This window comes from Prionailurus bengalensis, chromosome B1 (assembly GCF_016509475.1).
Source record: "Prionailurus bengalensis isolate Pbe53 chromosome B1, Fcat_Pben_1.1_paternal_pri, whole genome shotgun sequence".
Classification (NCBI taxonomy): Eukaryota; Metazoa; Chordata; class Mammalia; order Carnivora; family Felidae; genus Prionailurus; species Prionailurus bengalensis.
In genome coordinates, this window is record NC_057344.1 from 81,840,683 (window position 1) to 81,860,005 (window position 19,323).

Genomic DNA, 19,323 nt, shown 5'->3' on the forward strand with positions numbered 1-19,323 from the left:
AGAAACTGCATGAACTTTCTTTCCTGTAACTGTTCACACACTGTAGAAAAAGAAATCCTTAATATTTTTTTACTTTCCCAAAGATAAATTTTTCAGTGATGGTCAAGGTAGTACCTTTCACCAACAGAAAGGTTCTTCCCCATTTCACAATCTTTACCATTGTTAACTATGATGAATACAAGTTACTGCACAGTGCTTGTGTAACTTCTGATTTCCCCCCACTGTAATTTTTAGACTTCTTTATTTATAACAAAATAAATGACATAGGTTAAAGAAAAAACACAATTCCTTAAATCCATGAAAGTATTTTTGGGGGCACCTGGGTGGCTCAGCCAGTTAAGTGCCCAACTTCGGCTTGGGTCATGATCTCATGGTTCGCGGGTTTGAGCCCTGTGTCAGGCTCTGTGTCTCCCTCTGTCTCTGCCCCTCCCCTGCTCCTGCTCTGTGTCTCTCTCTTTCAAAAATAAATAAACATTCAAAAAAATTAAAGAAAGTATTTTTGGTCAAAGGAACATTAAAAGGACAATTCTAAAACCTGCACTGGGCCAAAAACAAAGCATTCACAATTCTAAAACCTGCACTGGGCCAAAAACAAAGCATTCCTTTCTCCTCGACTCCTCCACCTCCTTAAATACACCTTATGACATTTTATCAGAGTGCTGATCTTAATGAATATCAGAGAGAAGGGAAGTCCTGGAAGATCGGGTCAATTTTATATCTGTAACAAAACATGCAAAGTTCAAAATGATGAACAAACAACTTCAAAGACAAACCCATTAGCATCTCTTTTCGATAAAAGACAACTTCATCTAGTCAACTGGACTTGACTTGTCTAGGTACCTTAAACCAGTGGTTCTCAAACTGTAGCCTGCATCAGAATCACCCACAGAGCTTGTCAAAACACGGATTCCTGGCCCCATCCCCAGAGTTCAGTTCAGTAGGTCTGTGCAAGGGTCTAAAACTTTGCATTTCTAAAAAGGTCCCGAGTGATGCTGATGCTGATGCTGCTGGTCTGGGGAACACATACTTTGAAAACCACTCCTTTAAACTAGAGACACCCAGTTTTTGTTGAATGTTTCTCCAGAGATCTCAACAGGAATCTCTGCAGAAAATACCGAGTCTGGGAGACCTAACTAATGCTTAAACTGCTAAATTGCTCTTTGAAATAATTTATCTGAGCTAAGTTGTTACATAGTTCAAAGTAATTCCGTGTAGAGCTGTGTATCTGTAGCTTAGAATTCCAGACCCCCTGAGGTGCCTGGGTGGCTCAGTTGAGCGTTCTACTTCAGCTCAGGTCATGATCTTACTTATCTTGAGTTCAAGCCCCACAATGGGCTCACTGCTGTCATCACAAAGCCTGCTTCAGATCCTCTGTCTCCCTCTCTCTCTCTCTCTCTCTGCTCCTCCCCCCACAAGGTGCAGGGGCTGCTTCATAGTGGTCTCTGGAAAAAGGCCATTTGTTCTTATTCCCACATTAGTCACTTTATAATATGAAAAATATAAGCTAAATCCTGATGTGTTCAAATTCAACAGATCTTGGCCTCAGCCTCAAAGTTTTCTAGAACTATTCTATGCATGCCTCACAAGATTTTTGGCTAACAGTTGGGGGGGAGGGGGAACGACAAAATGTCACCTGTAGTCTCAAATGCCTTATTTTAGCTGGTTTTCCACCCATCCCACCCCTGCCCCAACAAACCTTCTATAAGTAAGTTACTAAGAGCAACAAAATCATCTCAGTATTAATTTTTAACCTAAAGAAAAACTTTTCGTCGTGTCAGAGGTGTTAGTGTTATTTCATTGTAAGTAGTGAAATAAACGAACAAGGGAAGATGATGTTCAGAGGGCATAGGCAAGCTGAAAACTCATTTCCAAAAAATGGACAAATGACCATACAAAGATACAAAAAAATTTATTGAACTGTGCTAGCTGTTTAAAGTAGAAACACTACTAATACATATGGGCCCTACCCTCACAGTTTTATTTATTTACTATCTTGCCAGGAAGACTAACAAAAAGACAAGTGTAAGTGTGAGGAACATTATGAAGAAATTCAGATTGCTACAGGAAACAGAGACTACCCTATCAGGAGGGTAGCAAAAGAGGAATCAAGAGAGACTTCTCAGCAAAGCTGAAACCCATTAAGCTTAGAACTGAAGGATAAATAAGAGTGAGCTAGACAAAGAGGGAGGAGAAACAAGTTACAGACAGAGGAAAAGAACAGAGTGTTCCCATATGACTCAAACACACAAAATATGGAAGAATGGGCAAAGCAGCTGGAATAGCAGGCAGGCAGGACCAGAACGTGCAGAGCTCTGTGTACTAGCAGTGGGAAACAGGAAGATAACAGGATCATAACATGCATCTTAAAGAACTCTCTCTGTAGTGCAGATATTGGCCTGAAGCGAGTGATGGGTCAGGAGGCACAAGATGAATTGCTGAAAGGGTGGAGAAGAGTGGCAGGAGTGTGGATGGAGAAGACATAGTGAACCTTAATTGTCTGACACACAGGTTACTTAAATTTACAGGGACCTCAGTTTCATCATTAATGAAGTAGGATTAGAATCTTCCCTGTATACCTCCTTAAAGTTACTATAGTGAATCAAAAAAAATCACACACCTAAATAATCTTGTTTGTACATATTACTTGTATACACTGTTTATTTCTTCTCCAAAACTCTTAACTCCATCTCAATTTATGGCTAAAAGCCCATGTATCTTTGTGTTGACTTTCTGCTTTTTAATTTACCTCACGGCACATATAATAGTTAGTAAAGAATGTCTGCATTAGAATAAGAATTCAGCAGGGGCGCCTGGGTGGCTCAGTTGGTTAAGCATCTGACTTCGTCTCAGGTCACGATCTTTCGGTTTGTGGGTTTGAGCCCCGCGTTGGGCTCTGTGCCGACAGCTTAGAGCCTGGAGCCTGCTTCAGATTCTGTGTCTCCCTCTCTCTCTGCCCTTCCCATGCTAACCATCTGTCTCTGTCTCTCAATAATAAATAAATGTTAAAAAAAAAAAATTTAGAATAAGAATTCAGCAAAGTTGGTGGAAAAAAGCAAATGCAGTCTTAGCAAAGATCAAGTCTAACAAAATGTAACTTTTAAATGGATACAATAAAAACCAACTAGTTATCTAGACATAAATCTAAAGAAAGATCTACAAGAATTATATGGAGGAAACTTAAAGAAAAAGACGTAAATAAATGTAGAAAATGCAAAATTAAGTCAATCCTTTGCAAATGAAACCAATGAAATTCCAAAAAAATTTCCAGAGGATTTTTCACAGCACTTGACAAGGTAATCCAAAAGAATATAATACAGAAACCACAAAAATATAATGTTGAATGAACATAACAAGTTGTGGAAGGATGTTCCAATATCGGTAACTCTTCTAAACATATAAAATAATATTATGTGTTGTCATGGATTCAGACATACATAATAACAGTATAAAAATACACATGGGAATGATGACATCAAATTTTAAGCAAAAAATTCAGAATAGTTACTGAAAACTGAATCAGAGAGGCCAAACCTAGAGTTTGGGTTTTATTTGTAATCTTTTATTTCTCAGGCTAAGTGGATACAGAGGTGTTTATTATTATACTATTCCCTAGTCTTTAAACTCTTTTTGCAGGTCTTAAATATTCCATGAAAAACCAAAAACTTTTTTTTAAAAACCCACAAAAACAGAATGCCTTTTATTTGAGAATGTTACTACATGATCTAGCATAGTAGTTTCCAACACCAGTCCAATAGCTACTCAACACCATCTGAAATATTTGTTAAAAACATGGATTACAAGGCTGTGCCAGAATCAGAATGTCTGGGAGGGGAGCCATGTGATTCTAACGCACAGCTTCATTCAGGAACCCTTGGTAACCACAAATCATTAATAACTAATCCATCAACAAAATGGGTTCCAATCTGACAATGAGATATTTAAGTGCTTAAGGCTGTCTAATTACTTTCCAATTGATGCAAACTGTCTAGAATGGGGATTCTAATTTGAGGGCAAAACCATACAAATTTTAATGCATATTATACCCTCAAAAAAGGTCATACACGTAAAAACTAGGAATATCCTCTAAATTAATAGCATCTAATGATTCCACAGCAGATAGAATTCCCTCATATCCTCCACAGGGAGCAAAATTCCACCAGAGATGATAAAAGATGCTATCTTTTTTAAAATTTTTTTTTTAACGTTTATTTATTTTTGAGACAGAGACAGAGCATGAACAGGGGAGGGTCAGAGAGAGAGGGAGACACAGAATCCGAAGCAGGCTCCAGGCTCTGAGCTGTCAGTACAGAGCCCGATGAGGGGCTCAAACCCACGAACTGCGAGATCATGACCTGAGCTGAAGTCGGATGCCCAACCGACTGAGCCACCCAGGTCCCCCAAAAGATGCTATCTTTAAAAATAAAGTGGTACTAGTCATTAGCAATTGCACTAAAGATGTATTTCCCTCAAGTACACAGATGGCAACCCCATGTTCTCTTCTCTTTCTGAATTTTATTCCTCTGTAATAAAATCACAGCTAAGTTTATCTAGAGAAATTCAGAGGACCAATAAGAAACATAAAAAATAAATTTAGAAAGAAAACCATTCATTCATTCATAATTAGAGTTGTCAGTACTGCTATGACAATTTTGCCTCGCTCCTAAGACACAAAATTAACTAGAGAGGACTAAGTCATTAGAAAGTACAAAATCTTCAAGGGCTGGCACATTTTCCCCTAATCTTTAAAAATCACAACTAGGGGCGCCTGGGGGGCTCAGTCAGTTAAGCATCCCACTCTTGGTTTCAGCTCGGGTCATGATCTCATGGTTCATTCAAGCCGTGTATCGGGCTCTGTGCTGGCAGCGCGGAGCCTGCTTGGGATTCTCTCTCTCTGCCCCTCCCACATGCGCTCTCTCCCTCTCAAAATAAATACATAAACTTTTGTAAAAAAAGTAATAAAAATCACAACTAAAAACATGGGAAGGGATTATTTTCGTATTTTAAACAACACGAATCTGGTAAATACGTCAATATAAAAGGACTCACTTACCAGGACTTTCTACTCGCTTATAGTGGTAGGGATTGATGCACACTTCCTTCTGCTTGGAACCAAAAGGAAACTCACAGCATTCCAGTGGTTTTAGTTCATGGTGGCTCTGAAGATCGGGCCAACGCCACACTCGGCAGTAAATGACATGAGGCAGTCCCTTCCGGTGGGAAACTTGCAGCCTGCCGTCCAGAGAGCGGGGGATGGTGACACAGTTACTTGGCTGCCCTGGGCAGCTCAAGGCCTTTTCCAGTTCCTCCATGGCACCTTTCTTTTTCTTCAGTTTTTTCACCAAAGCATCAACAGCTTTCTCTGCCCATTTTTCTTCTTCATCACCCTGTTTCCACCCAAGAAGTCTCTTCACAGCTGGACTTGTGAAGGAAAATAAACTTGTCACGTTCATAATGACCACACTAGTTCTACACCCCTTGTGTACAGGGAAATACAGGAGTCTCCAAATGCAAAAGCACAACGGAAGAGATTTCACTTTATTGACATAGGATTCTCTGTAGCTTCTTGGTTTTGAGGTCCCAAAAAGTAGAAATTACCATGCCTAGTGCTTTAAAAAGTAATCCAAAGTCAGCACCTAGAAAAGAAAAAAGGGGGAAAAAATGTTTAAAATACTCGCTACTACAAAACCACAATTCACTGCACAATTACTATGGGCCAGGTACTATTTTAAGTACTTTTATGTATTACAATATGTTATGGACTGAATCATGTCCTCCCTAAAATTCATGTTGAAGCCATAACCCCCACTGCAACTGCATTTGGAGATGGAGCCTCTAAGGAAGTAACTAAGGTTAAATGAGGTCATAAGAGAGGGGCCATGATCTGGTAAGACTGGTGGCTCTACAAGAGGAAGGGCTCCCCCACTTTGCACACACACTGAGGAGAGGCTATGTGAAGACTCAGAGAGAAGACAGCCATCTACAAGCCTGTGATAGAGCTCTCACCAGAAATCAAACTGACCGGACCCTTGATCTTGGTATTCCCAGCCTCCAGAACTGTGAGAATAAATTTCTACTGTTTAAGCCACCCAGTCTGAGGTATTCTGTTGCGGCGGCCCAAGCAGACTAACACTTAGTTTTTTTAAACAGTCTTCACAGTGAAGTAATACGGTCGTTGCCATTTTACAGAGACACAGTTTAAAGTGTAGTAACTGTTCTGAGATAGAAGCAGTAGACACCTTTGTGCAAAAAAGTTCAAGTTATCAACAATATTGTAATGCTTTACACTCAGATTCATTGAGAAGCTCTAAAAATGTATTTCAAAACAGACCTCAAGCAACAAAAACTGAAAGTGACAGAAAAACATACAGTGGTCTTAACATCTGTTTTTGGTTTATTCTTCAAGTATCTTTATGCTAAAAGAAAAAGTAGTTCTATTTCTACTATGTAAACATTATAAGATTTTAGGGTATTTATTCAGTAAACAAGCCTGTGCCTATGGGCCACAGAGCAAGTAAAGTAGGAAATTTGGTTTTTATTGATAGGAAAGGAATGGAGCACATGAACACATACTGTACCAAATTCTTTAGTCCAGCTGTCTCAATCAAGCCTTCCAGTTACTCCTCACCAGACAAAAACAGAAAAGGTGAGAAAGCTTAAAGAGGGAAACTTTGCACAAATTCCAGCTAAGATATAGTAGAGCATGTATCATACCAACCTCCTCCCAAGAATCACTCTAAAAGCTAATAAAATATAAACAAACAAAAACGCCCCACTTTAATTTTAAATACATCAAAGAGCAACCAAGGTCCTCAGGACTAGAGGGCCAAGATGCTTAGAACAGAAAAGCAATGAAGTGAGCAGAACATTCTCTTCTGCTCCTCTTCTCAGGGCCCTTACCAATGCCTGCACTGTAAGTAGCAAGAGGCCTGGTAGCTGAGCTGAAGGGGGCTCAAGAATGAAGCAGAGATTTCAGTGGCCTCATAGGGGGAGACCCCAAAGGGGCATGCTCTAGTGTAAGGGCAAAAAATGAAATGGACCAGTTTTTATACTGAAACATGGCCTGAATTCATCTTTTTTTTTTTTTTTAAATCATCTTAATTGGTGGGAATAGAGGAGAGAAAACTGTTGCAGAGGCAATATTTGTAGATACTGGCCAAGGATTTTCCAAAACTGACAACAGACATCTAGACACAGATCCATGAAGCCCTACAAATCCCAACAAGGATAAATATAAAGAAACCCACAAGTTTTGATGGATCATATCACAGTAAAATTGCTGAAAACCTGTAACAAAAAACTTTAAAAAGACACCTTATTATTCTACAGTAAGTACAATAAGGCTGACAGCTGACATTCCAACAGAAACAATGGAAACAAGAAGGCAATCATCAGCGTGCAAATGTAAACAAACAACTAGTAACTTAGAATTCTATACTTAGTGGAAAAATCATGCAATAGTGATTGTAAAATAAATGTCTTTTACAGCATACAAAATCTGAGAGAACTGACTTCTGACAGGAATTTGTGAAACAGAAGGAAAAAGATCCCAGAAAGAAGCAAGGAATGGAGGAAAGAATGAAGAGCTCCAGAAGGATAAACAAAGGTAAGTCTAAATGAGTACTAACTTTACAAAACAGTAATAGGAATCTCTTGTGGTATTTAAAAAATAGAATTAAAATGCATGGAAAAAACAAAACAGAAAGGAGTAAATGAAGTTAGTGTTCTATGGTCCTTGTACTACCCAGGCTGTGATAAAGCACTGAATTATTATTGATAAGTCTTGTCATAATAATAATTTAAAAAACTAATGATAGGATAATTTAAAAAACTATAAAAAGGAAATAGAGAACTTATACAATATAGAATTCTTTTTAAAAATATGATTCATCCAGAGAAGCTAAAAAATACGGATTTTTAAAAAAAATATTACTGCAAAGAATTTAAGAGAAAAAAACAGAGCAAATACGTGGGACAAACAGAAAACAATAGGTTTAGATCTAATTCCAAAAGTATCATTAATTATTTAAATATCAACACACTAAATATGCAAGTAAAAGATGGGTAGGGATGGATGGGGATCATACCTAACTCTACTATGTACTTACAAGAGGCACACATTAAATATGAAGGACAGAGAAAGGTTGAAAGAAAAAGGATGGAAAAAGATACACTATGCATATTTTAACCAAAAAAGCTGCTGTAACTATCCAATAAGAAAGAACAGACTTCAAAAATAAGAAGCATCACCAGATATTTAAAAAAGGGATATTTCATAACATTAAAAGAGTTGATCTAGGGGTGCCTGGGTGGCTCAGGTGGTTAAGCCTCCGACTTCAGCTCAGGTCATGATATCACGGTTTGTGAGTTCAAGCCCCACGTCAGGCTCTGTGCTGACAGCTCAGAGCCTGGAGCCTGCTTCTGATTCTGTGTCTCCCTCTCTCTCTGTCCCACCCCCACCTGCACTGTCTGTCTCCCAAAAATGAATAAACATTAAAAAAGAAATAAAAAAGAGTTGATCTACCATGAATATAGCATAACCTCAAATTTTCATGTAAAAAGTGTCAAAATACATTAAGCATAACCTGACAGAATTAAAATGACAAACAGACAAACCCATAATCTTAGTGGAAGATTAAAACGATAACTGATATAACAAGTCAACAAGAATCAACAGACATTGAAGATTAACAACATTTGTAAAAAAACTTGATCCAATTCATGTACACAGATCACTGTACCCAATGACTGTAGAATATACTTTCAAATATACATAGAATACTTACCCAAATTGACCATATAAAGAGCTATAAAGCAAATCTCTATACATATCAAAACCAAACAATATGCCTTTGAGCACATTATAAGAAATCAGTAACAAAAATATCGTTCTCTAAAATAATTACACTTAAATAACTCATGGGTCAAAGAAGAAACTACAGTGAAAACTGAAAAACATATTTAACTTAATGACTATAAAAATATGACACATCAAAACTTGCAGGATGTGGCTCAAGCCATGCTTAAAGGAAAATTTATAGTCTGAAATGCATATATTAGAAAAAAAAAAGATGAAAACTAATGGTCTATGTATCTACCACAAGAAAAAGGAAAGGAACAGTAAATTAAACTCAAAGAAAGTAGAAATGATAAGAAATTGGGAAAAAAAAGCATAACAGAAAACTTACAAAATCAAAGTTGCTTCTCAAGAAATACTAATAAAATTGGAAAAACCTCTAGCAAAACTGGTCAGTAAAAGTGAAGGCACAAATTAGTAACAATAGGAATAAAAGGGGAAATCATTACTGATCCTCGGAAGTTAAAAGGAGGATTACTAACTGCTGTCACAGCAATCTGCACATCTAGAGCTACTTTGTGGTAGTCTACATGCGTTCCTCACTACAGCAAAGTGACTGAGGAATTCAATCTTAGTATCTTCCTATCCTCAGAGCCCAGCACTGTACCTGGCACCCAGCAGATTCTCAATAAATGTTTAATAAATAATTTAGCCCCCTGAACAAATCAGAAGGCCAAGCGTGGAACTCCAACTTTACTCAATAAACTATGAGTAAATATCACTAAATAAAAATATTACTCAATGGGCTGTAGAGAATCAGTTATTTCCTTTTTCAAAGTAAAAAGTTTTACCCAAATTTGCCAGTTCTATTGAAGTTGGTATTAATTTCATTTAACAGAAAAGGAAAGAGAAAACAAAGCCATGCTGCTATCAAAAGTCACACTTGGTCAGAGTGTACCTACTGAAATAATCATTTACTTTTAGATTAGCTTTGCAAAAGAACAAGGACAACTTCTTTCTAGTCTTCTCATAACCAATTACGAAGGGAATGTATTTCTTCTTATTTTATATTGCCTTTTCTTCTACTCCAATAACTGCTTTTTTGTATTTTAGCCAATGATTTTCAAATAGAACGGGGTGAGTTTATATCAAAATCACCAGGGGCTATTTCAAACACTGTCAGTGATGGGTTATACAAGGCAAGTATGTTGCAGGGTGAGATTAAGAACCACCATTTAAGACCTTTGTTTTAACTATTCAAACTGACACTCATTCAACAAAGCTATACTGAGTGCCTGCTAAGTGTTTGGCACTGTGCTATAGATATACAGGGACAGGGGCAAAAATGTCTGCATCCTAAAGGGGCTCACAAGCTGAGAAAAGAGCCAGGAAGTCAACAACGCTCTCTGCTGTCTGCGGCAAGTTGGTGTCCATGCTAACGCTAAAGGACTGGGTTGAGAAGTGTTAGGCCACCTCCAGGAAGTCATCCAGAAGGATCACACTGTGACTATATACCAAGGTAGAACATGAGCACAGGAGTAGAAGTGGAGGCCCATGTACTGTGCATTTGCCCACCAGGAACTAACTAGAACACTGTCCGAGGAAAGCTCTAAAATGCGTGTAAACAATAATATATAAGAGAAGAAAATTAATTCCAAGGATTTCAGGAAGTTTTCCCAGAGAGGTCTTAAAGGATGAGTAGAATTTTATGAAACAACAGAGCTAACATTTTGAGCTATCGCTACCTGACAGACACTGTTCCGACACTTTGGATCTACTAACTAGTGTAACCTTTACAACAAACCCTCTGAGTAAACACTATTGTTTCTCTCTTTTTACAGGTAAAGGAAATGAAATACAGAAAAGTGAAATAAGTTGCCCAAAGTTTACAGACACAGCTGTATGCCAGAGCCAGGGTCTGAATCTGTGCTCTCTAGAGCCTCAATATTTTAGCCACTTGTCTAAACTGCTGGTTTGAGGGGAGAAAAAAAAAAGTTACAAACAGAGAGGGAGGGAGGCAAACCATAAGAGACTCTTAAATACAGAGAACAAACTGAGGGTTGATGGGGGGTGCGGGAGAGGGGAAAGTGGGTGATGGGCACTGAGGTGGGCACTTGTTGGGATGAGCACTAGGTGTTGCATGGAAGCCAATTCGACAATAAATTATATTAAAAAAATAAAACAAACTGCTAGTTCTAACAGACACAAAATAGAAATGCAGGGCTCAAGGTGGCTGGCGATGACACAGGGCTGATAAGAAGGGCAGGGGCAAGACTATGAAGGGCCTGTGATACATCTTATCCCGTAGACAAGTGGAAGGTTTTCTATCACAGCAATGCTGTGATTAGACCTACAGATCTAATCTGTGTTTCACAGAGACAGCCAAGGTGATAGCCTTAATACAGGAAGACTTCTCCATACAGAGAACAAAAAACAAACCGCTACCTCTAAACACTGCAGGAGCCAACTGGAGGGACTGTCCCAATGCCACTTCACAAAAATTAAAAGTGGCAAGATCACAAACCTTTACATATAAATGTGCGTAGATGAAACAAAATGCCAGCCGATGACTAATATCTGTCTACTTGAGTTAAGTATTTTTTTGATATACAAGTCAAACAAGTCACCTACCAATGAGTCCATGATACTGTGGCCTTGGCAAGACAGCTCATTTTTTTTCTGCCTGTTTTTGTACTTCCTGCTTTAGTTTATGTCAAAAGCTAAGTGGCCTTATCAGTTTAAAGTGCAAAATAAAAACATGAGTCAGCAAACAGAGATTTCCTTCCCTCTTCTCCAAATACAAACATTTCACACTGACAAAAAAAAAAAAAAAAATCATTCACTCACTTAGTAAAGAACCTCTAAAAGCCTTAAAAATACTATGTTTTGTTCCAGCAACTTCACTTTTCGAAACTTACTCTAAGGAAATATTCTGAACTAGAAAGGTAAAATGTTTTTGCACAAAGATTTTCATCAAAGCATTATCTTTTTTAGAGGAAAAAGAGAAAAGCTAATAACTAGAAAACAGGTAAGTAAGCTATGGTACAATCCACTCAATAGAATATTACGTAGCCCTTAAAAATTATGTTCATAAAAGCTATGTAATAACTTGGAAAAAACCTTAAGCACAAAATAAAATGGGTTATGTAGCATGAACAACTATGTAAATACATCAAAATATTAACAGTGGCTGGATTTGGAAGGTTAGTAATATGTCTCTCCTACTTTTCTAAACTTTTCAAACATTTAATGAAAAACTTTAACTTCTGAATTAAAAAAAAAGCCTCCATATGCAAATATTTGCAAATTACAAAAAAAAAAAATCAATTTTATGAGGTCAAGCCACATACAAACTGCTTTTAAAGCCAGGTTGGACTTAGACTGTGATCTGATTTTGGAAATAATAAAAATACATTTTTTTAAACCCTGTTTAAAACAGGGTTCTAAATTCAGATTTTTTCCCTATGGAGTGTTGCCCATGAGAAGGATTTCTATTAGCCCTGCCAGAAGTCAAATGAGAAAAATACTCTTCTCATACTCCTTTTGACTTGGCTATTTATTTTGCAACCCATGTACTATTCCTTAATGTTAAAAGGAAAAAAGCAAAAAAAATTAAAACACCTTTAACTGCTGTGTAACTTGCTTTCTATTTAAAGGAAACCTAAAATGCCAATTGCACAATGGACATTTTCTTTATCTTGGCCTCATCTAGTAAAGAAGCATGTAATTATCCAACTGTGTGAATATAAACAAAATACATTATCTACTATTCAATGCCTTTCAGATCCCAGATTCCCACACAAAGTCTTAAAATAATTATTCTAATTTGTATCTGAAAATACAATTAAAAAAGGGAAGAGGGAGAGTAGCTGCCAAGTGGTACAAAACAAGTACCTTTATAAAAGGATGGAGGAGGGAGGAGACAGATCATGACCAAATTAAATCCCTCTGTAGCTTCAGACTAGTGTGGTTTATAATTCTTGCTCTTGCATGGAATTCAATGAAGTAGACAAAATAAATGGCTCCATTAAATATTGAGGGAATAATTAAATTACACAATAAAATAAATATAAAATATAGGCTGCAAAAAGTGACTGGGGAAAAAAAACAAAGACTCCTATCCTAGTACCTTAAAAAAAAAAAAAGGAACTAAAGAAAGATAAATGGTCTATTGTCAATGAAGCAAGCAACTTTTTTTTTTCACTTCTCATTCTCTGGTTCATTACTTTGTCTTAACTCTAATGGTAAAACAGCATGGCATAAAGATCAAAGGAATTAAGGAACTAAAAGCACAGGGTATTGATTAACTTCACTTTGAAACTGTTTAACAGTTGGATAAGTTATTTAGGAAAAAAAGACAACTTTACAAAAATTACCTTTCTATAAAAATGCTTGAACCATTTTTTTAGGAAACCAATATTTCCAAGTAACAAACTGTGTGCATTATTTCCTGACTTACACCACTAAGCTTTCTTCTTAAGCAGATGATCTTGTGAATAAGCAGAAAAAGTTGAGACTTGAGCTCCCAAAGAAGAGCCACAATGGGGCTTCAGAGAAATCATAAGCCAACTGTATGATTTTTGTAGTGCACTAGTTTTTATACCTAAGATGTTTCACTATATACCTCATTAGAATGCCATGGAGATGTAAAATACCTCAGAGATGTGTTGTACAAGTACTATGGAAAGGTACGTGTCATCTATCCTTGCACCCAACTTTAAATAGGATTTAAGGCCTAGTAAGAATTCTTGCCTCCTCTGAGGTGCTTGACTAAATTAAGACATCATAAAGGGCTAAAAAGTGAACATGCCAGAGGATCTGTAATGTAACTTTCACTACTCCATTTTTTTTAGCCTACCTGATTTCATTTGGGTACCCAAGTCAACTGCATACTCCTACCAAAGGCAGTATTGGCAAAACGGATCATGACTCTCAAGAAGGATAAAACAGATACCCTAAAAATTCCCGACACTCAAAGAAACCACAGAATCACAGAAGAGTAGACACAACAGATTACGGTTAAAAATACTTAAAAAACATGAAGGCTGCAAAGAAAAATACTCCAGAGATTCAATGCCAGTAAATATTTTAAACCATAAAGAGCAATTCATCATTAAGCCAAGAATTGCAATGAGCTTTGTTGATGGAAGAGTAAGACAGAAAATTCACAAAATGGCACAAGGGCGGGGGGGGTGGCGGTGAATAGAAGGGGATCACAACCATATTCATCAGACCTAAGTAAAATTAGGCTACAGAGTCAAAATTCCTGAGGAATAGAGAACTTCTAACTTTTGGTAAAACTAAATTACCTGTTACCCAAGAAAGTAGAACAGCAGACAATCCGCATACTGGCTTAGCACTGAAGGAGAAGGACATACACTCACATTTCCAGGTGGAAAAACAATCCTATGAACAGTACCTGTGAAAAAGTTATGAATGCAGGTAGAGACAGTGCTCTGGAACAAGTAAAATACAACCATAAGCAGCATCAACTCTAAACAGTGCCTAACAAAAGCACAAAGACTATTATACTGCTCATTAAAGAAAATGATACATCCTTATCCACTGTTAAGGCAGACCAGGAAAAAAACAAGTTAAAATTTGCTATACAAGTATAATGTCATTACAATGAATATAAAAACAGAAATGGGTTTTCTCCATCTATTTTGGTCTCAGACAAATACCTCAAAGTTATAAAGCTCTGTGATCTGGTTCCAAACAAAGATTTCTTTTCCCAGCTACTTCATTAGGAACTAACTTTGTTTTGAGATATTAGACCTGTAGAAAAAAACAGGTGAGGTGCCCCTGGATTTATTTTTCCTGTTTTAAAATAGCAGTTAGCCCTCGATGTTCAGTTTCAAATGGGTCAAATGTAGCTAAATAAAACTCACACTAACCAAAATAATCCTAGAACAAAAAGAAAGTGAGGATGAACAAGATCTCTCTCCAACTTTTGCAGGTTTGAAAACACTTTTTAAACTACCTACTCTGCTGCCAGGAACTCTACTTCAACTGAATCCTCAGAAAACGTATTTAAACAAATTCCTACACAAGAAAGTGACATGAAGATCCACTGGAGACCACAGAAGAATTCTGCTTGTCTTAGATCAAAGCATCAAAGTCCTGCCATTACAAACATCCAGAAGTCAAATTTCACCTTAGGGAGCCTCTTATTATTAAGCCTTGTTTTGGTTACTTCCAAACACTTCGCAACTTTCTAAGCATGTTAATTAATGACTCTGAATAGTTACGGCTGCCATTTTTTCATTAAAAATCTTTTTTCAGAGATTAATTTTCCAAATCCGGGCAACCGGTGTGTGACAGTGGGAGGGAGGATGAGCTCTCAAAAACCTATTTTTAGTAGTAATGCAATTACGACTACCTTAAAACACAGATGCTAACAGCCCAGTCTCTCAGGTGCGACTTAGGAGACATGCAAGCAAGAGCTGCCATGTGGTCTGTCACCAGTGTTAACCGAGTGGGAAACTCCGGAATCTAAAAGGACAGGAGTAACACACAGACTGAAGAGCAGCTTACCACTTACCACTTGTAAGTTCATTGCAAGCTGTGACACTGCAGCCAGATAATTTCAAAAGTAGCATCCCTTGGATGAAAGTGAAGCAAGGAATTTATAGATGTCACAATTACATGAGACTCTAAAGAGGACAGCACTCTGGTTTACATATTTAGGTGTGCCAAATATACTGTCCGATACATCTCCACTGTGTTGGAAAATTCTTTAAGACAAGAACGCTTTCTGGTTCTGCTCTGCATGCACAAGTCCTTCCATCCTGACAAACCTAGGCTGCTTATAAGACAAGCGGTCAATTATTCTTAGTCACAGACACTCCCTAGAGAATAGCAAGTGTCAGCTCTGTTTTGTTTCATTAGATGATTACTTGTTAACTAGACTGAAGGCACTTAGGAGTTTTCTTACCAGCCTCAACTTCCACAAACAAATCTGTCTTACTTGTACATCTCCTTGCCACTTCCTCCAGAAGTTGTACCGCTTTCTTTAATCCCACTGAATCCCTGTTCTCCAATTTGTGCTTGTAATGGAAAACTGTCCTTCGGTTCATAGTAACTTTTCAAGACATCCAGGTCTTAATGACCTCACACTGATAAATTTCATCTGTATTCACCTCAACTCAAAAACCAGAGTCATCTGGCCTGCAAGTGCTCACTCCTTGAACACAGGAGACTGAAGACTGGAGGCATTTTAAACTTTCATTTCATTGACAAGAAGAAAAACTCTACCACAGTTGTCTCTTAGAAAAAAAAATATTCTGAGTCACCGTTAACGGAGAAGGGCAGTTTCACGGATTGCAAAAAATGCCAATCGTGGTAAATTCCCACAAGTGGTCAGTTATGAATGATTCACCACCAACAAATGAACTAAAATAATTCTAACTGCATTATTACCTTATGCAATTGTATTGGTTGTGTTTACAAACATTATCTTATTGATTCCTGCAGCAATTCTTCAAGGTATGTATCAGTATCTCAATTTTACTAAGAAACCCAAGAATCAGAGGTCAAGTAACTTTCTCATATTCTAATAAGTGGTAGATCTACATTTTAAGCAGATAACTAAAACAGAATAGGTGTGTTAAAGTCCATTAATCAGGTTTAAAAAAAAAAAGTAATTCACAAGTCAAATTCAGATGAAAATGGAATAGGCCAGAGGAGGAAAAACACTGCCCTTTTATTAAAAAAAAAAAAATCCTGCTGTATTTCATTTTTTTGGAACATATTTCTCCTTCCCCACTGATCTCACAGGTGCGGTTTATGACAACAAACACACATCTGTAGGGGTGAGCTGACACACACAAGGCAGGACAGCCTGAACCCTCTTCCCTATATTTAGAACCTTCTGCTCAGCTCTTAATTGAATAATTTAATCAGGACCCTCTAAAAGGGAAACACATCCATATTCATCACAGGCATCAAAGGAAACATCTTTACAAGTTATATCCTTTTACAAACCAACATATGGTCTCACGCCATTCTCTCAATTGTTGAACTCCTCCTCTGGGAAGAGCATGGAATTTTATTTCTTTTTATCACTTGAAAAAATCACTTCCCCCCTAATTCAGTAAAACTGGGTGGAGGCCACTTCCTCCACAGGTGAGAGAAATAAAACTTGTTGATCTGTCATTGTCAGGAATTTTAAAGTTAACTATTTATTCTGTGTACTTTTAAAATAGAAACAAAAGGCAGACCAAATCCAAAATAAGAAATCAGGGCACATATCCCACACTTTCAAATAAAGCCTCTACAATTTTTCTGTTGTCTTAAGCTGCTTCTAAATGAGAAAACAAGAGCCCTTCACTTGGAAAGAAAAGAGCTAGGCTTGAATGGTAGCACCCACTCAGGAGGTGCCCTCTGAACAAAACACCTCTCTGAGCTTCCATTTGCTTTTCCACAAAACTTTGATTCTACCACCTATCCCGCTGGGTTAAGTATGAATACATAAAACTGCTCTGAAAATCACAACATGCTGAAAAATGTAATATATTTTATTAACACAAGTTTCACAAACAAGGAACCTAATTTAACACCTTGTATATACAAAAAAAGAGTTTCTGTCCTAGCTGTGTCAGTTCTATGAAGTTCTAACTGTGTAAAGGGAGAGAGAGAAAGGGGGATAAAGAAAGAGAGAGAAGGCTATAAAACTGCACTCAGAACACAGCACTGAATGAGACAAAAAATAGATTTTTAAAAGCTCATGCCTTTATGAGACCTGCATTCCAGTGGTCAGGTAAGGCCTCCCTGAGAAGGTAATACTTATTTTTTTAAGTTTGTTTGTTTGTTTATTTATTTATTTATTTAGAGCATGTGGGAGGGGCAGGGAGAGACAGATAGAGAATCCCAAGCAGGCTCTGTGCCATCAGTGCAGAGACCGACACAGGGCTCGAACTGAGGAACCAGGAGATCACAACCTGAGCTGAATCTAAGAGTTGGATGTTCAACTGACTGAGCTGCCCAGGCACCCCATGATATTTGAACAGAAGCCTAAAAAGGTGGGAGGCTGAGCCCTGTGGGTAAGTGGGGAAGCACACTGCAAGCACAGGAAAGAGCAAGTGCAAAGGCCACCAGGTAAGGGACAGTAGTGAGAGAGAAGATGGGACAGGTAAGGGAGCCAATCCATAGGGACTTCATAGCCTTCACTCTGAACTGAGCCAGGAAGCCTGGGGTGGGGGGGAGGGGAGGGGGGAGGGACTGATGTGACCAGAGTTTGAAAGGATTACCATGGGCTGGCCCACTGAAAGAATGGAAGTAGGAAGCAGGAGCAGCGACATAGTGGTAGTGGCAGCAGTAAGAGCTTAGGAGACAGATTGGGACGCCATAGCAATTGTTGTGGTTTTGAGAGGGACAAAGGTTTGGATCAGTGTAGCGGAAGAGTCAGATCCTGGATATATTCTAAAGGTATGGCCATGAACAAACACGTTTTATTGCTAAAGTAAAGGAAATAACCATAAGGTTGGAGAAATCAGTTTAATTTTTAGACATGCAAAATCCCACATTATAGAACTATGAGACTGAGTCTCTGAGGTGGAGTCCAAGGTTACTGGAGGAGTAGTCCAGGAATGATCACAGAAGCAGTAGGGAGGGAATAACGACTAGAAGCTGAACTCTTTTCAGAATTAGGGGGAATGATGGGGACTGGGAGTAAATCACTAACAAGGAAGGGAAGGGAGTGGTATAATCTGACACGATAGTCAAAGCTTGGGTGTCTCTATGGAGGATGGTGGAAGAATGGTCTGATGGCAATGAACAGGGCACCCACTTCCAGGCACTGTGATATAAGGGTTATGAGAAAAAACAGCCACGCCTTGAGACCGTTACAAAGGAAGCAACATCCTCAGATGAACATACACAAAGACATTCATGTTCTAAATAACCCAGATGTCTAACAATAATGGAATGATTAAATAAATTATGGTACATCCGACAATGATGTAACTGTTAAAAAAGAAAAAAAAAAAAGACAGACTTTCATGTCTAACAGGGGAATAAAGCCATACTGTAACCGTTCAATTTGAAAAAAGTTGCAGAACAATATACACAGTATGGTTCCATTTTAAAAACACAAATAAAAACAAAAACTGTACAGGTACAACATATGTGCATTTTTAAAGGCCTGGAAGGAAGAAACAAAACAGAACAAGTGGTTCCCTCTAGGAGTGAGCTGGAAGGAGAGGAGTTCAGAACATTTTTACTTATAACCAACTACTGTTTTCAATTTTAAAACCCCAATAATAAAGATAAGTAAAAACTGAAGAGGGTAACATTTATTCCACATGGCTCTATAAGACAGTATTATGAACAAGAGGTGGCAAGATTTATCTTTTTATAAAGAAAAAAATAACTGAAAGTGTTTCTGCACAGGGGTGCCTGGGTGGCTCAGTCGGTTGAGCATCCGACTTCGGCTCAGGTCAGAATCTCGCAGTTTGTAAGTTCAAGCCCCACGTCGGGCTCTGTGCTGACAGCTCAGAGCCTGGAGCCTGTTTCAGATTCTGTGTCTC

General features: G+C 37.9%; 1 protein-coding gene across 1 annotated transcript in view; it reads right to left on the reverse strand.

Annotated features, from left to right (window-relative positions):
- SMAD1 (SMAD family member 1) overlaps positions 1 to 19,323 on the reverse strand; it is a 78,371-nt gene that overhangs the window by 41,188 nt on the left and 17,860 nt on the right. Inside the window, exon 2 of the mRNA XM_043568052.1 lies at positions 5,051 to 5,633. Coding sequence (XP_043423987.1) covers positions 5,051 to 5,450 — 400 coding nt within the window. The 5' untranslated portion in view covers positions 5,451 to 5,633. The remainder of the gene's footprint in view (positions 1 to 5,050; positions 5,634 to 19,323) is intronic.